The sequence below is a fragment of the Myxocyprinus asiaticus genome, chromosome 32 (genome assembly GCF_019703515.2).
Source record: "Myxocyprinus asiaticus isolate MX2 ecotype Aquarium Trade chromosome 32, UBuf_Myxa_2, whole genome shotgun sequence".
In the NCBI taxonomy this organism is placed as follows: domain Eukaryota; kingdom Metazoa; phylum Chordata; class Actinopteri; order Cypriniformes; family Catostomidae; genus Myxocyprinus; species Myxocyprinus asiaticus.
The window spans coordinates 34,275,361-34,295,368 of NC_059375.1; the positions used below are offsets into that span (position 1 = coordinate 34,275,361).

The following is a 20,008-nucleotide window of genomic DNA, read 5'->3' on the forward strand; positions in this document are numbered from 1 at the left end:
TTACTACCTGCTGAAATAATTCTTATAACACAACAGTGGTCAGCCGTCCTGCAGGACCTGATAAGTTATGTTAGGGAACTAAAGTTCTAATTTGTAGACGGGAACGGGTATTATTCCTAAGAGTTATTGGCAGGACAAGGTAGTCTAAGATAAGTTTAAACAATTCTCAGCTCGTCGTGTTGTGAAGCCCGACACATTTACGTAAATAAAATTCTTAAATTCTGTTCAAAGTTCTGATTGGGGCCTGGGTAGGTTAGTGGTAAAATACGCTGGCTACCACCCCTGGAGTTCGCTAGTTTGAATCCCAGGGGTGCTGAGTGTCTCCAGCCAGGTCTCCTAAGCAACCAAATTGGCCCGGTTACTAGGGAAGGTAGAGTCACATGGGGTAACCTCATCGTGGTCGCTATAATGTGGTTTGTTCTCGGTGGGGCACGTGGTGAGATGAGCGTGGTTGCCGCGGTGGGTGGCGTGAATCCTCCACACGCGCTATGTCTCCGTGGCAACGCGCTCAACAAGCCACGTGATAAGATGGGTGGTGTGAAGCCTCCACATGCGCTATGTCTTCGTCCTCCACCACACAGACTGAGGCAAATCACTACGCGTCCACGAGGACTTAAAAGAACATTGGGAATTGGGCATTCCAAATTGGGAGAAAAAGGTAACTGGAAAAATCCAAAAAAAAAAAAAAGGTTCTGATTCAGGGATTCTTTTAATTCATCAAGCAAAAGTGTTCACAGAGGTCCGAATACTCTCTATTTTTAACAGAACGTTCAGCCTTTGTGAACAGATTTTTTGGACCATGGGTCAGTGTTGAAATTCTTCTCTGTGAACAACATACTGTTTTTGGACATTTGCTTGCCTCTGTAAACTAATTTTCCTACATTCTGTAGTAATCCAAGTTTATACTCAGTAAACTTATCTTGCATTCCTGCAGTTTTCTAAAAATCTCACAAGTGTTAAGAGCAAACAAGGCTTACATTTTAGCCTATAGGACAGTGGTTTTGCCTCAGGAAACAGATTTTACCTTTGATATCAAATGGTGACCTAACACAGTACCAAAATATTTTATTGTACAACAGTAAACAAAAATGTCCTTAATATCCAACAGTGAAGTTTACTAAAATTACCAAGAACTACATTGGCCCAACAATACGGAAAATTATTAAAGCTGAAGTATGTAATTTCTGCACCACTAGCGGCACCAAACAGAACTGCAAAAATAAACGTTTTGAAAACAGCTTTCGGAATACGTCCCCCGTCTGCCATTGGTCAAACAAAGTGATAGTCCCGCACCCAACTCACGTCAATGGTTGAGTAATGTTATTGGCACGGGTCTAAACAGGTCTCTCAAAACAAACAGAAAAACTGATTTTCTAAAAATTAACCTATGAATGGCTTACTTATAGTTGTCTCTGCATATTAAGTGGGAATAGAAGAAAGTATTTTAACACAAACAAAAGTTACATAATTCAGCTTTAACATGAGAGACTCAATAGGAAAACAAAGAAAGGACATTTTTGGTTTTTAAAGGTCTCATGATTTTTGATGGTTTTATGCTCTCGGTAGGGCTGGGCGATATGGCCAAAAAAACAAACAAAAAAAAAAAAATTCACTATATTTTTTTCATAGCGTTCGATTTCGATATTTATCACGACATACATTTTGTATCATTAATGGGGGAAGAACCGCCCACTACATGTTTATTAAACCTCAAGAAATAATTAAATATAACCTGTCAGGATCAGGACCCGCACCAGCCAAATCCATGACAGCTTCTTCCCCCAAGCAATCAGGATTTTGAACTCTTGATCTCTCACGATCAATTTACATCAGCACTGCACTTTATTAATCTTATTATCTCACACCGGACTATCATAAAATATATTCTCTCTTAACAACACACTGGCAACTGACTATCAACTGACAGCCTGAATGTCAATACAGAACAATATAACCTACTGTATATTTTATATATACTTTATATACTATTTTTATTGTATGTGTATTCTATATTATGTGTATGTGTATTCTATATTGTGTGTATTGTACACTGTACATTGTGTATTATTATTGTGTTGTGTAATTATGTGTATATTAGATATGTCAATTGTGTTGTGTAAATCTGATGTTTATTATAAATTGGTATATGTCTCATCACTGTCATGACTGCTATGTTGCTCAGAACTGCACCCAATACTTTCACCCACTGTTGCACTTGTGCATATGGTGCCAATTTCATCATTTTTAGCTGATGTTTGACTCCACTGAAAGAATTTGATGCTCCACACTCCACCTCAGTAGGTGATGGTAATGCACCATAACTGGATTGCCAATCGCCAATAAACATCACAAGAAGAAGAAACACTTTCTTGCCTGTGACAGCACTATGGATCATGAAACAACATTTAACTAAATAGTACATAAATAAACAGCAATAGTGTTGATGTTGGAGTGTTTGTTGTGTTCAGTCGATAGCTGTTGTACTGCACTGTCAGCGCTGTCTTGTTCAGTACACAACGATGTTAAATTAGCCAGATAGCTAGCTGCTACCTCACGCCTACTGAGCATCTGCTAGCCTGCTAATACTTCCTAAAAGGCTGACTTCATGACTTTGATTCAGTTTGCTAGTTGAGTGTATAACTTTGCCGAATTGCTTGCGTTTTTAAGCGAGACGTACCTGATCTGCTCGTCTAGATGTAGAACATAAGCTAAATATAGAAAATTATTCAAAGGTTTATCATCAATATCAAAAAAAAAAAATTCCCCGATATCTATATTTTTTCTTTTCTCCCTTTTTCTCCCCAATTTGGAATGCACCATTACCAACGCATTCTAAGTCCTCGTGGTGGCTCGCCTCAATCCGAGTGGCGGAGGACGAATCTCAGTTGCCTCTGCGTCCGAGACCATCAATCCGCGCATCTTATCACGTGGCTTAAGCATGTTAATGCGGAGACATAGCATGTGTGGAGGCTTCACACCATCCACCGCGGCATCCATGCACAACTCACCACGTGCCCCACCGAGAGCAAACCACATTATAGCGACCACGAGGAGGTTGCCCCATGTGACTCTACCCTCCCTAGTAACCGGGCCAATTTGGTTGCTTAGGGGACCTGGTTGGAGTCACTCAGCACGCCCTGGGATTCGAACTTGTGAACTCCATGGGTGGTAGTCAGCATCTTTACTCGCTGAGCTACCCAGGCCCCCAAATTTTTCCCCCCTACTATCTGTGACCCTATGAGAACAGGCCTGCAACCCATTTTTGAGCAACGACCCACCAGTTGAGAACCACTGCTATAGAAGACCCTTCATATGTATAAAAGCATTACAAATACACAAAAAAAAACCTGGCAGAAAATATTAAATCCCATCTCTTCCTTGTAAATCTGTGTTTTTGTCCTAACAGCCGTGGCCATGACAGGACATTTTGTCATTCACTTGGTTTCTATTTCTGCATTGGTGGAGCAGTTTTTAGTGAGGACAGATGACTTATTGCTGGAAACCTGTCACATAGCACTTGGTTAGAACACGGTGTGAGAGTCAAACTCATTCTATTCACATGTAAATGAAGGTTCAATGAATTTGAAAGGATGCTTAAAAATACAATAGCACAAATAATATCATACACTAATTTATAAACAAAGAAGTCTGTCATCGACCTTGTCTGCTTTCATAGACCATTGTGAAAAGGGAAGGGGAAATGTATCTGTAAATGTGTCATTATGTCAGGCAGCACACAGTCTCTGCTTGTCTGCATTTTCACAGAAGAGGTTCATAGGGCCATCAATGCATCCTGTCATTTCGATTGGCCACAGGTGATTCAGCGACCAGTTGTCCCGCACACTGCGGTCAATAACAAATGACAGGGAATGGGGAAGAGGACAGGCAGTTAAGCAGAATTAAACCAGTTACCTAGGTCAAGAGGAGAGGAGGAGGACAGGTCAGAGACTAAGTTTGTTGCGAGATTCTTAGAGGGAAAGCTTGCATAAGGAGAATATCCTGCAATACAAGAAAGAGAGAGCAGTGAAAAATGGGAAAGAGTGAAATATGCAAAACAGGAAATGAGAGGTAAATGAGAAGGTTGGGATGGAGAAATATGACGACCTGTTTCTTCAAAGCTTTGAACACCCTTCAAAACCTGAGGGACATGAGTTACTCTCCAATCAAACTTGTCAATTGACAGAGCTGACATTGGCCATTTAATAGCCAAAATGAATCTCCATATTGTCTCCATATAAAAACCAATATCTCATTATGAAGCCATACAACAGTTTTGTGTGAAGAATAGGGCTTACATGGTTATAAAATTTTGCTGAAGAACAATTGTCAAACAAATATTTGCGATTTTGACAATTAATTATCTGTTTAAAAGTGCTGTAGGTGATTTTTTTTATGGAATGGTATGCAGAAAATGTTCCTTCTCCCTGAAAGAGATCACTGAAACAGGTATCCTGAGATATCTCACTGGTCTCTGTGCCAGCTGCAGACTCTGTAAACAGCAAAAAAAAATTGAACATGGGCCAATCAGAATTTGATGTGCTTTCTGCCCGGCAATCATTTTGCACGTTCTATAGTGTATTAGTTGAAGCGGATCATTCAGGTTTAATGTCATATTCAGACTAATAATTCGTCAGCTGAGGGCGCTATTTTGCTACAGCTGTATTTAACAACCATGAGAAGACACACTGCTACATCTGTCATCTTCAGTAACAGTAATTCACATGCTCCCAAACAGCAGAATTAAGTCACTTTTTTGGTGGATATGAGTCTGGTAGTTAGAATTCCTACTTTATATTTTGGAGTTTGTGCATAGTACCAGTTTCACATGAAAACGTTCATATTCAGTCCACGATACCTCGCCGAGCACCACTCGGACACCGTCCATAACCATAGTAACAGCTGCACTAACCACCCAGCCACAAGCACAAGAGATTTTCACAATAAGGCTTACACCACAAGACTCTTTTATATTATATTTTATTTACATTATATAAAATTATTTTGTGTAAATAAAACATTTAACAGTTTTTAACCATGACATTTTAAATCACGGTTAATAGTGAAACTGTATAATTGTGACATCCCTAATCTTCACTGTGTACTGTGTAATGCTACAGATGCATTGCGCTGCAATAGTGGGGTTTTCCTCTACAGAAGACTTCGGGGTTCCCCCGACTCATTTGAGTACGTGTAGTCTACAAAACCTATAAGAACACTACTTATGCGTTAACATGGACACATAAGCGGTGTTCTGTCAGAAACAGTGCGTGTTAAAGCGTTTTCTCTTAACAGCCTTAAATCCCATTAATCCCTTAAACGCCTTTAGGAAGGCTGCAGTCACGTTTACATTACGTTACAGAACGCAGCTTCCTGCAACCAGGTTGTTTTCTTAAGTCTATGTAAACGTGGTCAAATTCTTGACAGAATGAAAGATATACAGTTATATGGAATGAAAGATAGCCTCGGCGAAGTCAAATAATGTCCATACAGCAAACTAACAAGGGATTATGCTTCTAACCACAGGTGGAGAGCTGTAGTTCCAACCACACAACTTTGGGAAGCTGTTTGTGAATGTTCGTTGAAACTATGGTTTACGGAAACACCAAATCGTTGAACTATGTTGGTAACAATGGAACTTGCAACCATAGTTGGCTAACAATGTTTTTGGGAAATGCAATGTGGCTCAGTGAGACGGTGGGAGTTCAACAGAACATTTATTTATTTGCTTAAAATTCCCTTATTTGGACAGTAAAATGTGATTGGAATTTGAAGTGCATGGTTATCTCAAATAAGGGTTAGGGTAGGGTTATTTTTTAATAATCTCGACAGGCCTAGTGATGAACAGACCAAAACTTATTTCATTATTATCTGATAATCTTCTCCATCTGCTCCAACTCTCAAATCAAATATAGTGCAGATTTGAGAGTTCTAGCAGATGCAAAGATTATCAATAATGACTTCTTATAATCAAAAATAACAATGACTAAATTATTTAAATTTCATTCTATTCATCACACAAAACTATTGGTTGGATTCAGAAGACTTAGAATATAGTCTATATAATTTTGGTGCCTTTACAGTGCCTTTTTTTTTTGTCCTTGACAGATTGAGATTGACAGCCCATGGTCATCATAAACTGCCACCGTATGGAAAAGATCTATCGAATAAGGAGAAGATTCTTCTAGGGATGCAAGATATAACAGCGGCTGATATATTATTGGCCGATAACCAGGAAAATCGAAATATTATTATCGCGCACTTAGTGGAAGTACCGCCTATATTTTTGTCCATAATTTGCTAGTTTATTTGCTTATGGCTGAGAATCTCTTGACTGCCTGCGGCTTCTTTCTTTCAGGCAGGGACTTGGGCAGCCTCAAGCCTGTGCACACACAGCGTGTCTGACAGTGAGAGCCAGGCTAATGTTGCATGAAACAAGCTAATGCCTCTGTGACTATTATTTCAACGACTCAGCATGTTATTACAGTGTTTTGGGGCTGGTTTTAATCAGAATCATTGAAACAACATGCCATTTCCCATATTCTGTTTATGTTTCATGAAGCAATAAACAAAAAGGCGACAAAACAAGTAGGCCGATACATGTTCCTTGGGGGCAATAATTTTCGCCTATAACTTCATGAAACATAAATAGAATATGGAAAACAGCATATACTTACATACAGCTAAGCATTGCGATTAAAACAAGCCCAAACATAACATGGTGCAAAGATCATAAAATAATACTGACAGAGCGACGTGTGACAGCTAAAGAATCAAGTTTATGAGTGAAACTAATGTGCTTTTTGCATTTTACGAGTTGAGTTTTCTAACGTTATGACTCATGACTATTATCAGATCTGTATGATGTTACCTATTCCCATTATGATTGTTTTGTTCACATTTCATAAGTTATACAGTGGAATGGTCACAGATGAATGCTGTAATAAGCGTCTGTAAATGAAACACGCATTGCACACAAACCACCACTGCACTCGTAGTCTGGCTTCTGGCATAAATATTACACCATGTATACAGAGATTAGTGTTTATATTGTGTTCTTTGTTGTCTAATGTTCCTTACATGCTGTTAATTTATCACCTCATTTTGGTTAAATGCATTATTACATCTGATAGAAGTTTGTTATTCTCTCTCTATTAACAATTCTTCAGGATTACCGAAAATACTCAGATGGGCCCCACACAATTTATGCAAGTTTATTAATTTAAGTATTTATTTGATCTTTTATTTATTTAAATGTGTCATTTCTCAATTAAATAAGCATACATCTGTAATATAAATGGGTAGATTTGAATTAGCCAGCAGTTCCAGGTTAAAAGATTATACATTGAAACTTTTTTTTTTATTTTTTTTATTATCGATTATCCATATCGATATTCACCAAAATGAGCTGTGAATGATTGGTTACTGGTATCGGCCAAGAAATTCCATATCAGTGCATCCCTGGATTCTTCTAAATATTCCTTTGGTGTTCCACAAATTTTTTTTTATTTCTGGGTGAAGTATTCCTTTAACTGATAATAACCTGTAATAAACAAACTTCCTGAACCGTGACTTTTCATTAAGAACCAACTATTTTGTACTTTCACCTTTCTTACCTTGTGGTGGACCTTGTTGGTAGGCAGAGCCCGGCCCGTTATAAGGTGTGTTCTGATCGGGATAGCCCACTGGCATGTGCCCGCTCCCATAGCCAGGCTGGGGGTAGCGCTGATAGCCAGGCTGGGGGTAGCGCTGATAGCCAGGCTGGGGCTGCCCGTAGGGAGAGGCCAAGTGAGGTTGCTGGTTGACATTCATTTTCAGTTCATCCCTAACTTTGAAGACAGGGCAGAAAACAGGGGAGAGAAAAAAAAAAAAAGGAGAGTGAGTGAATCTATATTTATGAAGTACTGCTGAGAGAAGAGCTTACGAGGTCTTGTTAGTCTCTCAAATGCTTTCGGGAGTCTAAAGACATCTGCTGCTGGACTGCTGGCACAGCAAAACTCCAGACTAATCATTTAAGCTCAAATCAGTGCAGCAAATGTTGACATAAAACAGAAATATTCATAAAAAACTGTTTTTCTCCAAATAAGAGGCCTACAAGTCAGAAAGACATGTGGATTTCCAAAGCAAACAAAACAAGGAAGTTGATGAGTAAACAAATAACAGGAGTATTTTCTTTTGGCATTTCACCACTTTTTACAGGCATGGTATATTGGAAAAGGGAAAGGGAAGTGTCACAAGTAGGGTTGGGGACCGAGAACCGGTTCTCATTCAGAACCAATTCCATTTTTATTTTATAATACTGGAACCAAAAGATTTTCACAACTTTTAGTTGTGTTAACGGTTCTTGAATGAGCATTCTTCCGACAGCGTGGACGCTACACTGTACTCAAATACTTTGTGTTTCCTGCACTACCATTCAAAGGTACTACAACACTGCTACTAAATTGGCAACATGCAAAATCCAGCATGACCAGTATAGTTCCATTCCCGAATGAATGACTCTGACTTGAGTCGGTTCTTTTGAACATACATCTCAAAACATACAGCGATTCAACTCGAACGAGCTGATTCTTTTTAATGAATGAAAAACTCACTGAACCACATGCATGTCATTTATTTCACCATGTCCGATTCAAAACATACAAAAGAACTGTTACTGTGATTTGTGTACTTGAAGGGACTGCAAGAGATTTCTTTCATGGAAAGGTTTGCAAAAAATTGTCATACTCCCTGAAAGGTACAAATGAAATAAGTGTCGCGAGATATCTCATCGGTCCCTGTGACAGCACTGGACTCTGTAAACGTCCGTGGGCCCGGTCTCTGATGCTTTCTGCCTGTCAATCATTTTGCGTGTTCTCATAGTGTTGTAGTTGAAGCGAATTGAGGCTTAATGCCATTTTTATGCCATGTTGTTCATAACAGTTGTCAGTTGAGGGCGCTATTTTGCTGCTGTTGTTTTGACACCCACTTCTGCTCGGTGCTGGTCTCAAAGCTCATTTGGTATATTTGGAGTGCGGGGTTTTGGAAAAAGGGTTTAGCTAATCCATCGGCTCAGCTTGTGGAAATTCTAGAATGGCTAAAATCACTTACAGCAACTTTAGGGCTGGTAAGACTTAAATCAGAGTATTTACTGGATGGTTGATGATATAAAAATGTGTAGATAAAGATATACATTAAGATAACATATTGTTATATATATAACATTTGTTATAATTAGTGGTATTTAATACAAATTAATAAAATATCTTAAAGGTCTGTGTAAACACCATTTGCAAGAATCTGTTAAAATATGAAATTTTCTCATTTGGTAACAGGATGTGCCGGATAGTAAATTAAATAAGAACTGCATTTTCAAATATTTCTTCCTCAAATGTACTAAAAAATTGGTATTGAAATTGGTATCAGAATCTGAATAGTTAATTTCTTAAAACTCCCATCCCTAGTCGCAAGCCAGATTCAAACTCATGCCACCACATTATCACAGCTCACATATCATATGCATTAACAACCACTAAGCCACATCTCTGACAATAACGGGAGTAATTCATTTTTCTAAACAGAAACAAAATGATTCATTTTGATACTAAAAACTAGGGATGGAATGATTCGGTTCGACATGAGGTTCACAATTCGATATAATCTCAATTCAACATAATAACACTTAATGGCAAAATATTACAAGACAAAATTGTATTTTCTGAAAGAATGTTTGAGCAAAATGCTCAATTTCTCATCAAAATAAAGTTATTTAATACACAATAAAAATGCTAAAAGTTTAAATAACTGTTGCTCACATACCTTTCTCTATAAGAAAAGATCAAAATAGTGGGCTTCATTCAGGCTGATCAGGTAGCACAACAAGCAATCGAACTGAACTAAACCTGTCCTGAAAAAAAGTATGTGAAAGAGTACTATATTTTAATAATTTGTTTGTCATCATTATTATAATCAATTTAACTTAAAATAAATATTCTACAATATATTAATATTATATAATGAAATTGTGTATATATAATAATGATATGAGCCATCACTGTTTGAAATAATGTGTACAATTTACAAGTAATTACATTGAGTTTACATTCACTTGCATAAGAAACACTAAAAAGGTACTGTCACTTTAAGAGTTCAACGAATGCATCACAGTATTCCGGTTCATTGAACATCAACGAGAATCTCTTGTTTTTTTAAGCGCATTCATGCTGCATGAGATTAAAATTCATATTTATTTTTACTTTTTTATATGACTGTAAAGAACAGAAAGGATATTAAGACACATTCAATGAAAGTGGAGTGCGCATCATCTTGGATGGACACACATTACACAGAGGAAACTATCCACTTTAATCTCAAGCACTTTTCTTCAAAACAGGGTGATTTTTCAGGTATTCCAGTACTTACATTTCTAAAAACTAAATTCAAGCACTTTAAGCACTTCAAGGAGCTTGTGTGAACCCTGTAAACAGTGTAGAAAAAGCGAACTAGTGCAGTAGGGGTAAAATCAAGCAATAGAGAGATTATGATGTTTGACGGGTTATTTCATTTATGATCACATTGACAGAAAACAATGTTGAAAATTTCGAAATATCGAACTGCCACGATATGGTTCATATTTTTTTGGGTTCGCAATATTTTGAAATTCGATATATCGTCCCATCCCTACATTATATTGATCCAGATCCCCTTTTAGCACTGATCCCACCCAAATAGCCTAGTAATGGGAAGTCCAATTCTTTTCAGTGAACCAGTTCTCTCGGATGGTGCATTTCAATGAACCCGTTCAAAAAAACGATTCAGCAGTTCTTTTATGTCATTGTGTAATGACGTCACTGTACATAATGCTAACACCCTGGAGTCGTAGAATACACACTCACACATTCAATAAAGCCATATGCAAGCGTATATTGCTGATTATTACATTTTATTAAATTAAGTTATATTAATAAGGGTGTTTATTGTCATCAGTGTTTCAATCAGTGATCTTACATCTTGGATAAGTTTCCGACATTAAAGTTTTGCACATAAAGCACCCAGTACTGACACTGATATACAAACGAGGATGCTCTGTGTGTCTAAAGCATATAAAGTGAATAAACTAGTCTTTTTTTTTTTATCCCTTTTTCTCCCAATTTGGAATGCCCAATTCCCACCACTTAGTAGGTTGTCGTGGTCTGATTCGGCGAACTGGTTCAACTCGTTCACCAAAAAGGACTGTTCAAAAGTTCAATTCGTTCATAAACTGGACATCACTAAAGTAGCCTATAAAGTTAAAGTATGATTCATTCAGCACTTCAAAAGGTATTACAGCCAAGTCAGCTAAATGAATACATTTAAATGCAATTTTTTGTCTTTAGTGTAAAATCCATTTCACAAATGCCAGTCCCCTGAACTCTTTGCCAACATCTGACATCATGCTGAAGCTTTGTGTAGGCTTAGTTCCAAAAACACCACTTGAGAGCATTGATAAATGTTTATGCTCAACAAAAACATTACCTTACCTACATCTTTATGAAAGCACACCCCAAGAACTATTTCGGAACAAAACAGACTTCTGGCAACAATACTTTCCCCACCCACCCCAAACATTTGTGACTCTTCAGCTCACTAATTCATGAACATTATGGTGTTTAACAGTGCCGGCTCCCACATATCAATTACAGAAACATCAATGAAACAAAAGTAGACTGGAGTGGGCTCATATTACACAATTACTGTCTGTACAGTTGTTTCCTTAGACCATAGACCATAAATTGCACATATAAAAGTGGATTTTACACTTCTGAAAATTCTAGAGCTACATTTTGACTTCAAAGCATGGTCTGTTGTACAATACTACTTCTCCGGTTTCTAGCAAGTAATAGCAGAGAAGCTTCAGCACAACTCGCCCTCGAATAATGTTGAATAATTCAAGGCAATGGATACCGTGATAGTATACAGTATACCATGTGCGAAGAATAACACAAAGACATAAACACGCTCATTTTCCATCTATCTGTTTGAGATGAAATGATAGACCTGCTGCATGACCTAAATACTCAGCGTAATTCACATCTGTACAAGATCACAACACTGGTGACAGCCACACAAACACACCAGTCTCGTGCTTCCACTTACATATATACAAATGTACAACATTTGCGTAAGAAAGAGCAAATGAGGATGTTATAAATAAAATAATAATAAAAAATAATAATAATAAATTACACCAACTTCATGTTATTTAGAGACTCTTAATGCAGAACTTTAAACGGCAAAACAGAACAAACGAAACCATTACACACTGGCCAGGCTGATGCATTTCATAAACAAGACATGGGCTATTTAAAACTAAATAACTACTATTAATTTCTAATTAAGCTTCATCACACACTTTAAGCTCTATTAAATCACTTATGGGCGTATGAAGACATAACCACACTTTCTCTCACCTCTCGCGAGGCTAATTTAAGATTCTTTGCGTTGCTGGCTTTTACTACAGCATCATGTCCCATTGGGTCTAAAACATTCATCTAATCTTAATAAACACTTATTTCGTTTAACTGACAGCTAAATGTGTCACTTTAATAAATTAAAATTAATTAAACTTATAACTGCCTCGACGCTGCGGCTCGCGCAAGCTATGCTAAGCTAAGCTAACAGTCACAGGAAAATAAATAAGCAAACAAATGAACCAATGACAAGTCCCATCTGACAGCTCACCTCATTAACAGCTCGGGGAGTTAACGAACAAGTCGTCAGGACGCCGCTCCGGTTGTAAACGCCGGTAAACGCGATGGGCTGCCGTTCTTTCACGGAAAGAGAGCAGCTCGAGACGGACGTTTAATCCCTTCCTCACGCGCACCGGAAGAATTGTCACTGTATGCCACGTGCACGTCCGGTATTGATGATGTTGTAGGTTATGATAAGGGACATTTTTTTAGCTTTCACTTTTTGAACGGAGTTGTTAAGTAGTTTATTTGCCAGCTGATTTGAAGGGAACGCTCCACTGAATTTGTCAGATATAGTAGACTGCAGTAGTTGTTGCATAATTTTATTATGTAGCATTGACAACACTACACTTATAATGAGGATTACATTTATTTAATCATTAAAGATAAATTTGGAGTACTTGCTTATAATGTACTTGTATCTATATGTCTACGTATATATTATGTTTATGGTCATTATTAAAAAAAAAAAAAAACGTTAGCTAATTATTTAAACAGAGTTACACAAAGATAAACACAATCTAGTCACTGCTTCACTGCAAAAGCACAACTCTCTTGTGAACAAAACAGCACTTAATATGTTATATATATATATATATATATATATATATATATATATATATATATATATATATATATATATATATCAAGCTCACATCAATAACCACTCACATTGAGTTGTATTATTTTTATAGGTGCATTACTATTGGTTCTTTTATTTATGTTACTACTTATTCTTTTATTTAATATTTGTTCTTTATATAATTTATTTTTAATTAAAAAAAGCTTACTTTAAAAATTCATTTCATTTCAACAAGTGCTGCTGTTTGCTGTTATTGCACATTTAACAAATAAAAGACTTTGACCTATTTTCTTAGTTGTCAAAATAAAATTAACAATTACATATATACTATTGTATAATATAAATGGATATTTATTATTATTATTAATTATTATTATTATTATTATTATTATTATTATTATTATTATATTATTAATAAGGTTGTTGTTTTTATTTATTATAGAAAGTGAAATGTGTGGCTTTTATTTTGAAGCATTAAACTTCCGGTAGTTAGAGGTTGACGTATTCTGAAGCCCGGAGTTCACTGTGTTTCTATAATGGACTGACAGATAAGAGGCCTGTAAATTACCTTTTTTAAATCTTAGAAACGCCACACCTGTTTGGTCAGATAGTGGCTGGGATGCGGCATCGAAATGGGAAATCTTTTCGGGAAAAAGAAAGCAACTCGTGTGACCGAACAAGACAAAGCTGTTCTGGTGTGTTAGACAGCTGCTAACTGGCTTATCATGTAGATAGAAGTTTACAGTTTTATCATCATATTCTGTTTATAAACCTCTATAAACATAAATCTCCCGTGTAACATTTTCTGGATAAACCTAAATGTTTTGGATTGTTTAAACAGTTGCTTCCTAGTCATTTTTTAATGGAAATTTGTGTGGGTGACTGGGGTGATGTTACTCATATTGCTTGATGTTTACAGAATATCACACAAGGGCCATAAAAGGGGTTGTTCAAGCGTGTACTGTAGTTTGTTCACTTTACTTATCAGGTCTGTTAATGGTGGCTTTAATGTTGTTTTTGTAGTTAACTTTCCATGTGATATAGCCTGTATGGTTTCCAAATGTCAACTTGACCCCAAAAGTAAAATGCAGTTTTGAGATTTTTTTCCTCTTTAATTGCATTTCTTTGCATTATGATGTATGTGTGCGCAGCAACTGAAGCAGCAGAGAGATAAACTGAAGCAGTATCAGAAGAAGATTGCGTTTCAGATGGATAAAGAGCGACAACTGGCCAAACAGTTGTTGAAAGATGGAAAGAAAGAGTAAGTGTGACTATGTCTCTACTTGTGTTAGTTTTTTTAAACAAGCAGAACTTTGTACTTCTTTATACTGTGATGTTTTGTGTTTGTTTAGGAAAGCACTTCTACTCCTCAAAAAGAAACGCTACCAGGATCAACTGCTGGACAAAACAGAAAATCATATATGCAACCTGGAGCGGCTGGTAAATAAAAAAGATCTGACTTTGAGTTTGTTGGATTTGACATGTCGGAATATCTGATGTGCCCTCCATCTAACCAAAGAGTTGTTTGCAAATTCACATTTTGTGGCACAATTATCTTAGAGCCGTATAAATCCGAATTTCCTGGAACTTTTCCTTCTTGTCTTTAAGTACAGGATGTATTTGTAAGCCATTCTTCATGTAAATCACATCCAGACCCACTTTTGTTTTACAGGTACAGGATATTGAATTTTCCCAAATAGAGATGAAAGTCATTGAAGGACTGAAGGTTGGCAACGACTGCCTGAAGAAAATGCATGAGGTATGTAATGAGACCATCTGCTATCGTTTCATACTTTTAAAAATGATCAGTGTCAATTATTGGCATATGTATTCATATTGCTATGTTCTATAATCTCTAAACAACGGTTATTCTCAGACATGGACACATGACTCGTTCAAACTAGTGGTGAATTTAACTGTACAGCCTTGTCAATAGTTTGTAATGTGAATTTGATATAGTTCATGTCCATGTGGTGTAACAATAATGTACAGTAATAAGATATAAAAGTTGTGTTTCTTTTTCTATGGCACTGTCTATACATTATCTCTATTCTTCTCCCACCCCCCAACCAGATGCTGTCCATAGATGAGGTGGAGAGGATCATGGATGAAACACATGATGCTATTGAGTATCAGAAGGTACATTTTGCTTTCATGATCAGCAAAGGATACACTGTCCTTTTAATTCAGATACATTAATCTCAGTTGTCTTTAAATGTTTTAAAGCTAAAGTGTATACTTTCTGCAGTGTTCAAATACTGCAACTACTATACTTAACCCATTAGTAGGTTGATTTAAAAGGGTAAAAACTGTCACTCTGTAGTGCTATGAAACATCACTGTGATTGGGCATCCCGACCACCTCTTCATTATTTTTGCAATTCCACAGAAAGTACACACTTCACCTTTAATGATGGTTACAGTCCATGTTATATTGCTTTGGAATCACCAATGAAGGCATGAGTTTTAAAAAAAAAAAAATTCTCATTCTTGTTTGTCTGGCTTTTGCAGCAAATTGATGAGTTGCTAGTGGGATCTCTGACCCAGGAGGATGAGGACGCTGTGCTCGCAGAGCTGGAGGCCATTACTCAGGTGTGTGTGAGACCGGAAGAATGACAGAGTGATGTTGCACACTGGCTGCATCCGAAAGCTAATTAGTTAATGGTTTAACCAAAAGCATTTTTATATAAATGGACCTTGTAAAGAAACTTGTCTCAGAACAGTTTAAAAGATGCCTTATTATCAACCTATTTCCATATACAGCCGAATATACACTCACTGAGCACTTAATTAGGATCATCTGTACACCTACTTATTCATGCAATTATCTAATCAGCCAATCGTGTGGCAGCAGTGCATAAAATCACGCAGATATGGGTCAGGAGCTTCAGTTAATGTTCACATCAACCATCAGAATGGAGGAAAAATGTGATCTCAGTGATTTGGACCGTGGCATGATTGTTGGTGTCAGACGCTCTGCTTTGAGTATTTTTGTAACTGCTGATCTCCTGGGATTTTAATGCACAACAGTCTCTAGAGTTTACTCAGAATGGTGCCAAAAACTTACAGTGAGCAGCAGTTCTGCGGACGGAAACGCCTTGTTGAAGTGAGAGGTCAAAGGAGAATGGCCAGACTGGTTTGAGCTGACAGAAAGGCTACGGTAACTCAGATAACCCCTCTGTACAATTGTAGTGAGCAGAATAGCATCTCAGAATGCACAACACGTCGAACCTTGAGGCGGATGGGTTACAACAGCAGAAGACCACATCGGGCACTTTATTAGGACCATGGTGCTCAGTGGTCAGTGAGTGTATATAAAATATGTATTTTCCAGCTTTCGGACACATTGGCCATCCTGACAGCCCTTGTTACTGATGTTGTGTCAGCCACTGTGTTAGAACAGGTCTGTTTTCATCTTTCTTTTTTATTGCATGTTCTCAGGGAGATGCTGACCTTGAACTTCCTGAGGTTCCTGGAGAAGAACTACCAGAGGTTCCAGAGCAAGATCCAGGTGTGTGCTCACACACACTCACATGTACGCCGTGTTCGGCATAGCATGCTACCATATTATTCCTACTATTATTGCATTATACAGCATTTTTCTATATATTCTATATTATTCTGTGCAGTTTACATCAGCATGCTGTGCAGAATATTGTACTTGATGAAAACAGTATGTCAGAGGTGCCCAGATGTTATACTGTTTGTGGTGCATTTTCAAAATATGCATCCATGCATGCTTTTTGGCTAATATTTCCTATATGTAATCATAGCACCTGTGGCAGTTTTTAAATGTCTAAAAACCTAAATGTCAAGTAATAATGAATCAATAATGAAATAAATGTTGAATTTAGCTAGATCTTTACAATAAAATTTCTTTCACCAGTCAAGTACACACTTTTAATGTGCAGTAGAAGGATGTGAATTGGACACAGCTCAAATATTTACAAACACTCCAGTATGGTCACTAACATGCGCTCTAGAGAATTGATTGAGAATCACATTTTTTTTATGTTCCAGTGCGGGAGAAAGAGAGGGTGAAGAAGAAGCCAGAGCGAGAGATGCTGGCAGTGTAAATTCAGATCTGTCCATCTGCTTATGTAACTCCATGTCTGCTCTTGAGCCATTCCACTGGAGACCCCAAGGGCTCACCCCAAATGAAGACTCTGGGGAGGGATTGACAGCCCCCACCCCACTCTTAAATGTTGACCCTATATCCATAGAATTTTGTTTTTCTATACACACACATTATACTGTATGCCATTTAGTTAGTATGAAGATAATTCTGAAGATTATTCTTAACAGTGTCTGGTCTTCGAAATTTCCCTACAGTTTTGTCTAATCTTTCAATTATATATCAAAGGATTATCATGAAAAAGCCTAACTTTTTAAATGCATGCATCACTTTTACAATCTATGTCATAACTTATTTCCAACCTTTAGTGTCTAAAATATGGGATTCAGCTCCATGTTTTGGTGATGGTAGCGCTTTCTATGAAGCTTGTGTATGTAGTAGTATTTGAAGGTGTGTTATAAAGGTGATCTTAATGCAAATCAATTATAATACACTATGTAATTTGTCCTATCTTTTCATAAAAAGTCATAACCAAAGTTATAGTGTATCATATACTTACCTATTCATGGTTACATCTTTAAAGCGTATAATACACTATAATAACAAATTAAATGGGATATTCATGTATTTTAATGCATGATAACCATGCAGAGGTTAAAGTAATTTTGAGAACATACAATGATGATTTTAAGGTGTATTATAAGGCACTGTAATGCATTTAGAATACCTTTATAATGCATTATACATACAGGCTATGATGATGTTAGCCATACATTATCAAGTCTAGAAGAGAAAACAGAGAGGAGCCAAAGCATTTCCCTTATGACAATAAGCCAGTTAACTTTACAGACTTCTCAATTTGCTGTAAGATGACTTTAAAAATTAACACTATGACAAGCCTGGTTAAAAAAGTAAAACAAAACTGACTGACAGGTGGATAAATAAACATATCCTTATCCTTAAGGGACAATGGGTGTGTTTAACTGCAGCAACATCAATGTAAAGTTTACAAAAACACCACTGTACTGTACATACTGTATACATAGGGCAGGACAAAACCTTTGCAAGACTTGCAGATCTAGCAATTGGCTATTACATGTAAATGTACTAAAACCTTGTAAGACCTTTTAATTCTCTGCAATATCTATTCTCCAGTTGAGAGTGTTTTGAGAGAAAATTGAACAATTTCTGTTCAGAATGATCAAAGTATGGTGCATAAAGAATGGTTTGTAGTTAAGAAGCATATATTCAAAGGATATGGTGTATACAAACAAAATATTGAAACCATGATCAGTGTTTTTTTACTCTTATTTTGGTTCACAACTGATGCACTGCTTTGCTTATTTTAACTTAAGTTTTCTTAGGTTTTGTCTAAATATTTTTTTCCTTGTGTTATATTATTACTGTACTGCAGATTTATTCCTTAGTAAGACCATTGACTTATGGTCTGTCTTCCTCTTTTCATTTTGTTATTCTGCAACAATAAATTTTATTTAATAATTTTTCATCGCTGTTGTGCTTAAAGGAGAAAGCAAGTGTACATGGCGGCCACTAGATGACAGTGCAGTGCCAGCTATTTTTTTATGCATTGGTTTGCTGTTATAAGCCATCATAGTTAAGAGACAGGACAATTTCTGGAAGAAAAATAATAGATAGCATCACTTTAAGGTCTCAATTGTTTCTCCTAGACATCAATGAGATTAAATGGAGTTCCATTTGAGACTTATGCTTAAGTTTCTTAATGCTCAGATTTTTCTCCTGAGGAATAAACCCAAGAAATCTCATTTATAAAGTTTCACAATGTCACAAACTGTACTCAGATTTGCCAAGATACCAAATTATGCAACTAAAAGTCAGATATTTTAATATGAACAACATTTCTTATCAAATCCTTCCAAGACAAAATTATCTGAGCTATGCTGTCCTCAAATAGTTTTGTATTCTTACTGTATGTCAACAATTGCCTCGTTTGTGTTTTGGAGAAACATCTGAGACATACAGTTCTGTGCAAATGTCTTAGGCACATAAAATGTTTCACAAAAACATTTGTCTTAAGATGGTTATATATATCTTCAGCTTTAGTGTGCAAATAGGATATACAGTGCATCCGGAAAGTATTCACAGCGCTTCACTTTTTCCATATTATGTTATGTTACAGCCTTATTCCAAAATGGATTAAATTAATTATTTTCCTCAAAATTCTACAAACAATACCCCATAATGACAACGTGAATGAAGTTTGTTTGAAATCTTTACAAATTTATTAAAAATAAAAAACGAAAAAAATCACATGTACATAAGTATTCACAGCCTTTGCCATGACACTCAAAATTGAGCTCAGGTGCATTCTGTTTCCACTGATCATCCTTGAGATATTTCTACAACTTGATTGGAGTCCACCTGTGGTAAATTCAGTTGATTGGACATGATTTGGAAAGGCACACACCTGTCTATATAAGGTCCCACAGTTAACAGTGCATGTCAGAGCACAAACCAAGCCATGAAGTCCAAGGAATTGCCTGTAGACCTCCGAGATAGGATTGTATTGAGGCACAGATCTGGGGAAGGGTACAGAAAAATTTCTGCAGCATTGAAGGTCCCAATGAGCACAGTGGCCTCCATCATCCGTAAATGGAAGAAGTTTGGA

At 36.8% G+C, this 20,008-nt stretch overlaps 2 protein-coding genes across 7 annotated transcripts in view; one reads left to right on the forward strand and one right to left on the reverse strand.

Moving 5' to 3' along the window:
* The window catches only part of sec24c (SEC24 homolog C, COPII coat complex component), a 32,268-nt gene extending 19,411 nt beyond the window's left edge, over positions 1–12,857 (reverse strand). For 2 of the 5 annotated variants that reach the window (XM_051667331.1, XM_051667327.1), the window contains exons 1-3: positions 12,697–12,857; positions 7,614–7,822; positions 3,913–3,999 (exon numbers count right to left, since the gene is read on the reverse strand). In XM_051667331.1, coding sequence (XP_051523291.1) covers positions 3,913–3,999; positions 7,614–7,822; positions 12,697–12,701 — 301 coding nt within the window. In that variant the 5' untranslated portion in view covers positions 12,702–12,857. Of the gene's footprint in view, positions 1–3,912; positions 4,000–7,613; positions 7,827–12,696 lie in introns of all 5 variants that reach the window. The other 3 variants (XM_051667333.1, XM_051667332.1, XM_051667330.1) reach the window with 2 other exon arrangements.
* Positions 12,858–13,772: 915 nt separating this feature from the next.
* On the forward strand, positions 13,773–18,866 carry LOC127423404 (charged multivesicular body protein 6-like). 2 transcript variants are annotated; one of them, XR_007894314.1, is made up of 9 exons: positions 13,773–13,982; positions 14,439–14,548; positions 14,640–14,727; positions 14,960–15,046; positions 15,361–15,426; positions 15,798–15,878; positions 16,728–16,797; positions 17,307–18,014; positions 18,054–18,866. XR_007894314.1 is itself a non-coding variant. In XM_051667665.1 (8 exons), exons 1-8 carry the CDS (start codon positions 13,920–13,922, stop codon positions 17,360–17,362), a joined length of 621 nt encoding a protein of 206 aa, XP_051523625.1. In that variant the 5' UTR covers positions 13,773–13,919; the 3' UTR covers positions 17,363–18,866. The 2 variants fall into 2 exon arrangements, 1 of the variants encoding a protein (XP_051523625.1); XM_051667665.1 differs by having other exon boundaries at positions 17,307–18,866.
* Positions 18,867–20,008: the final 1,142 nt, after the last annotated feature.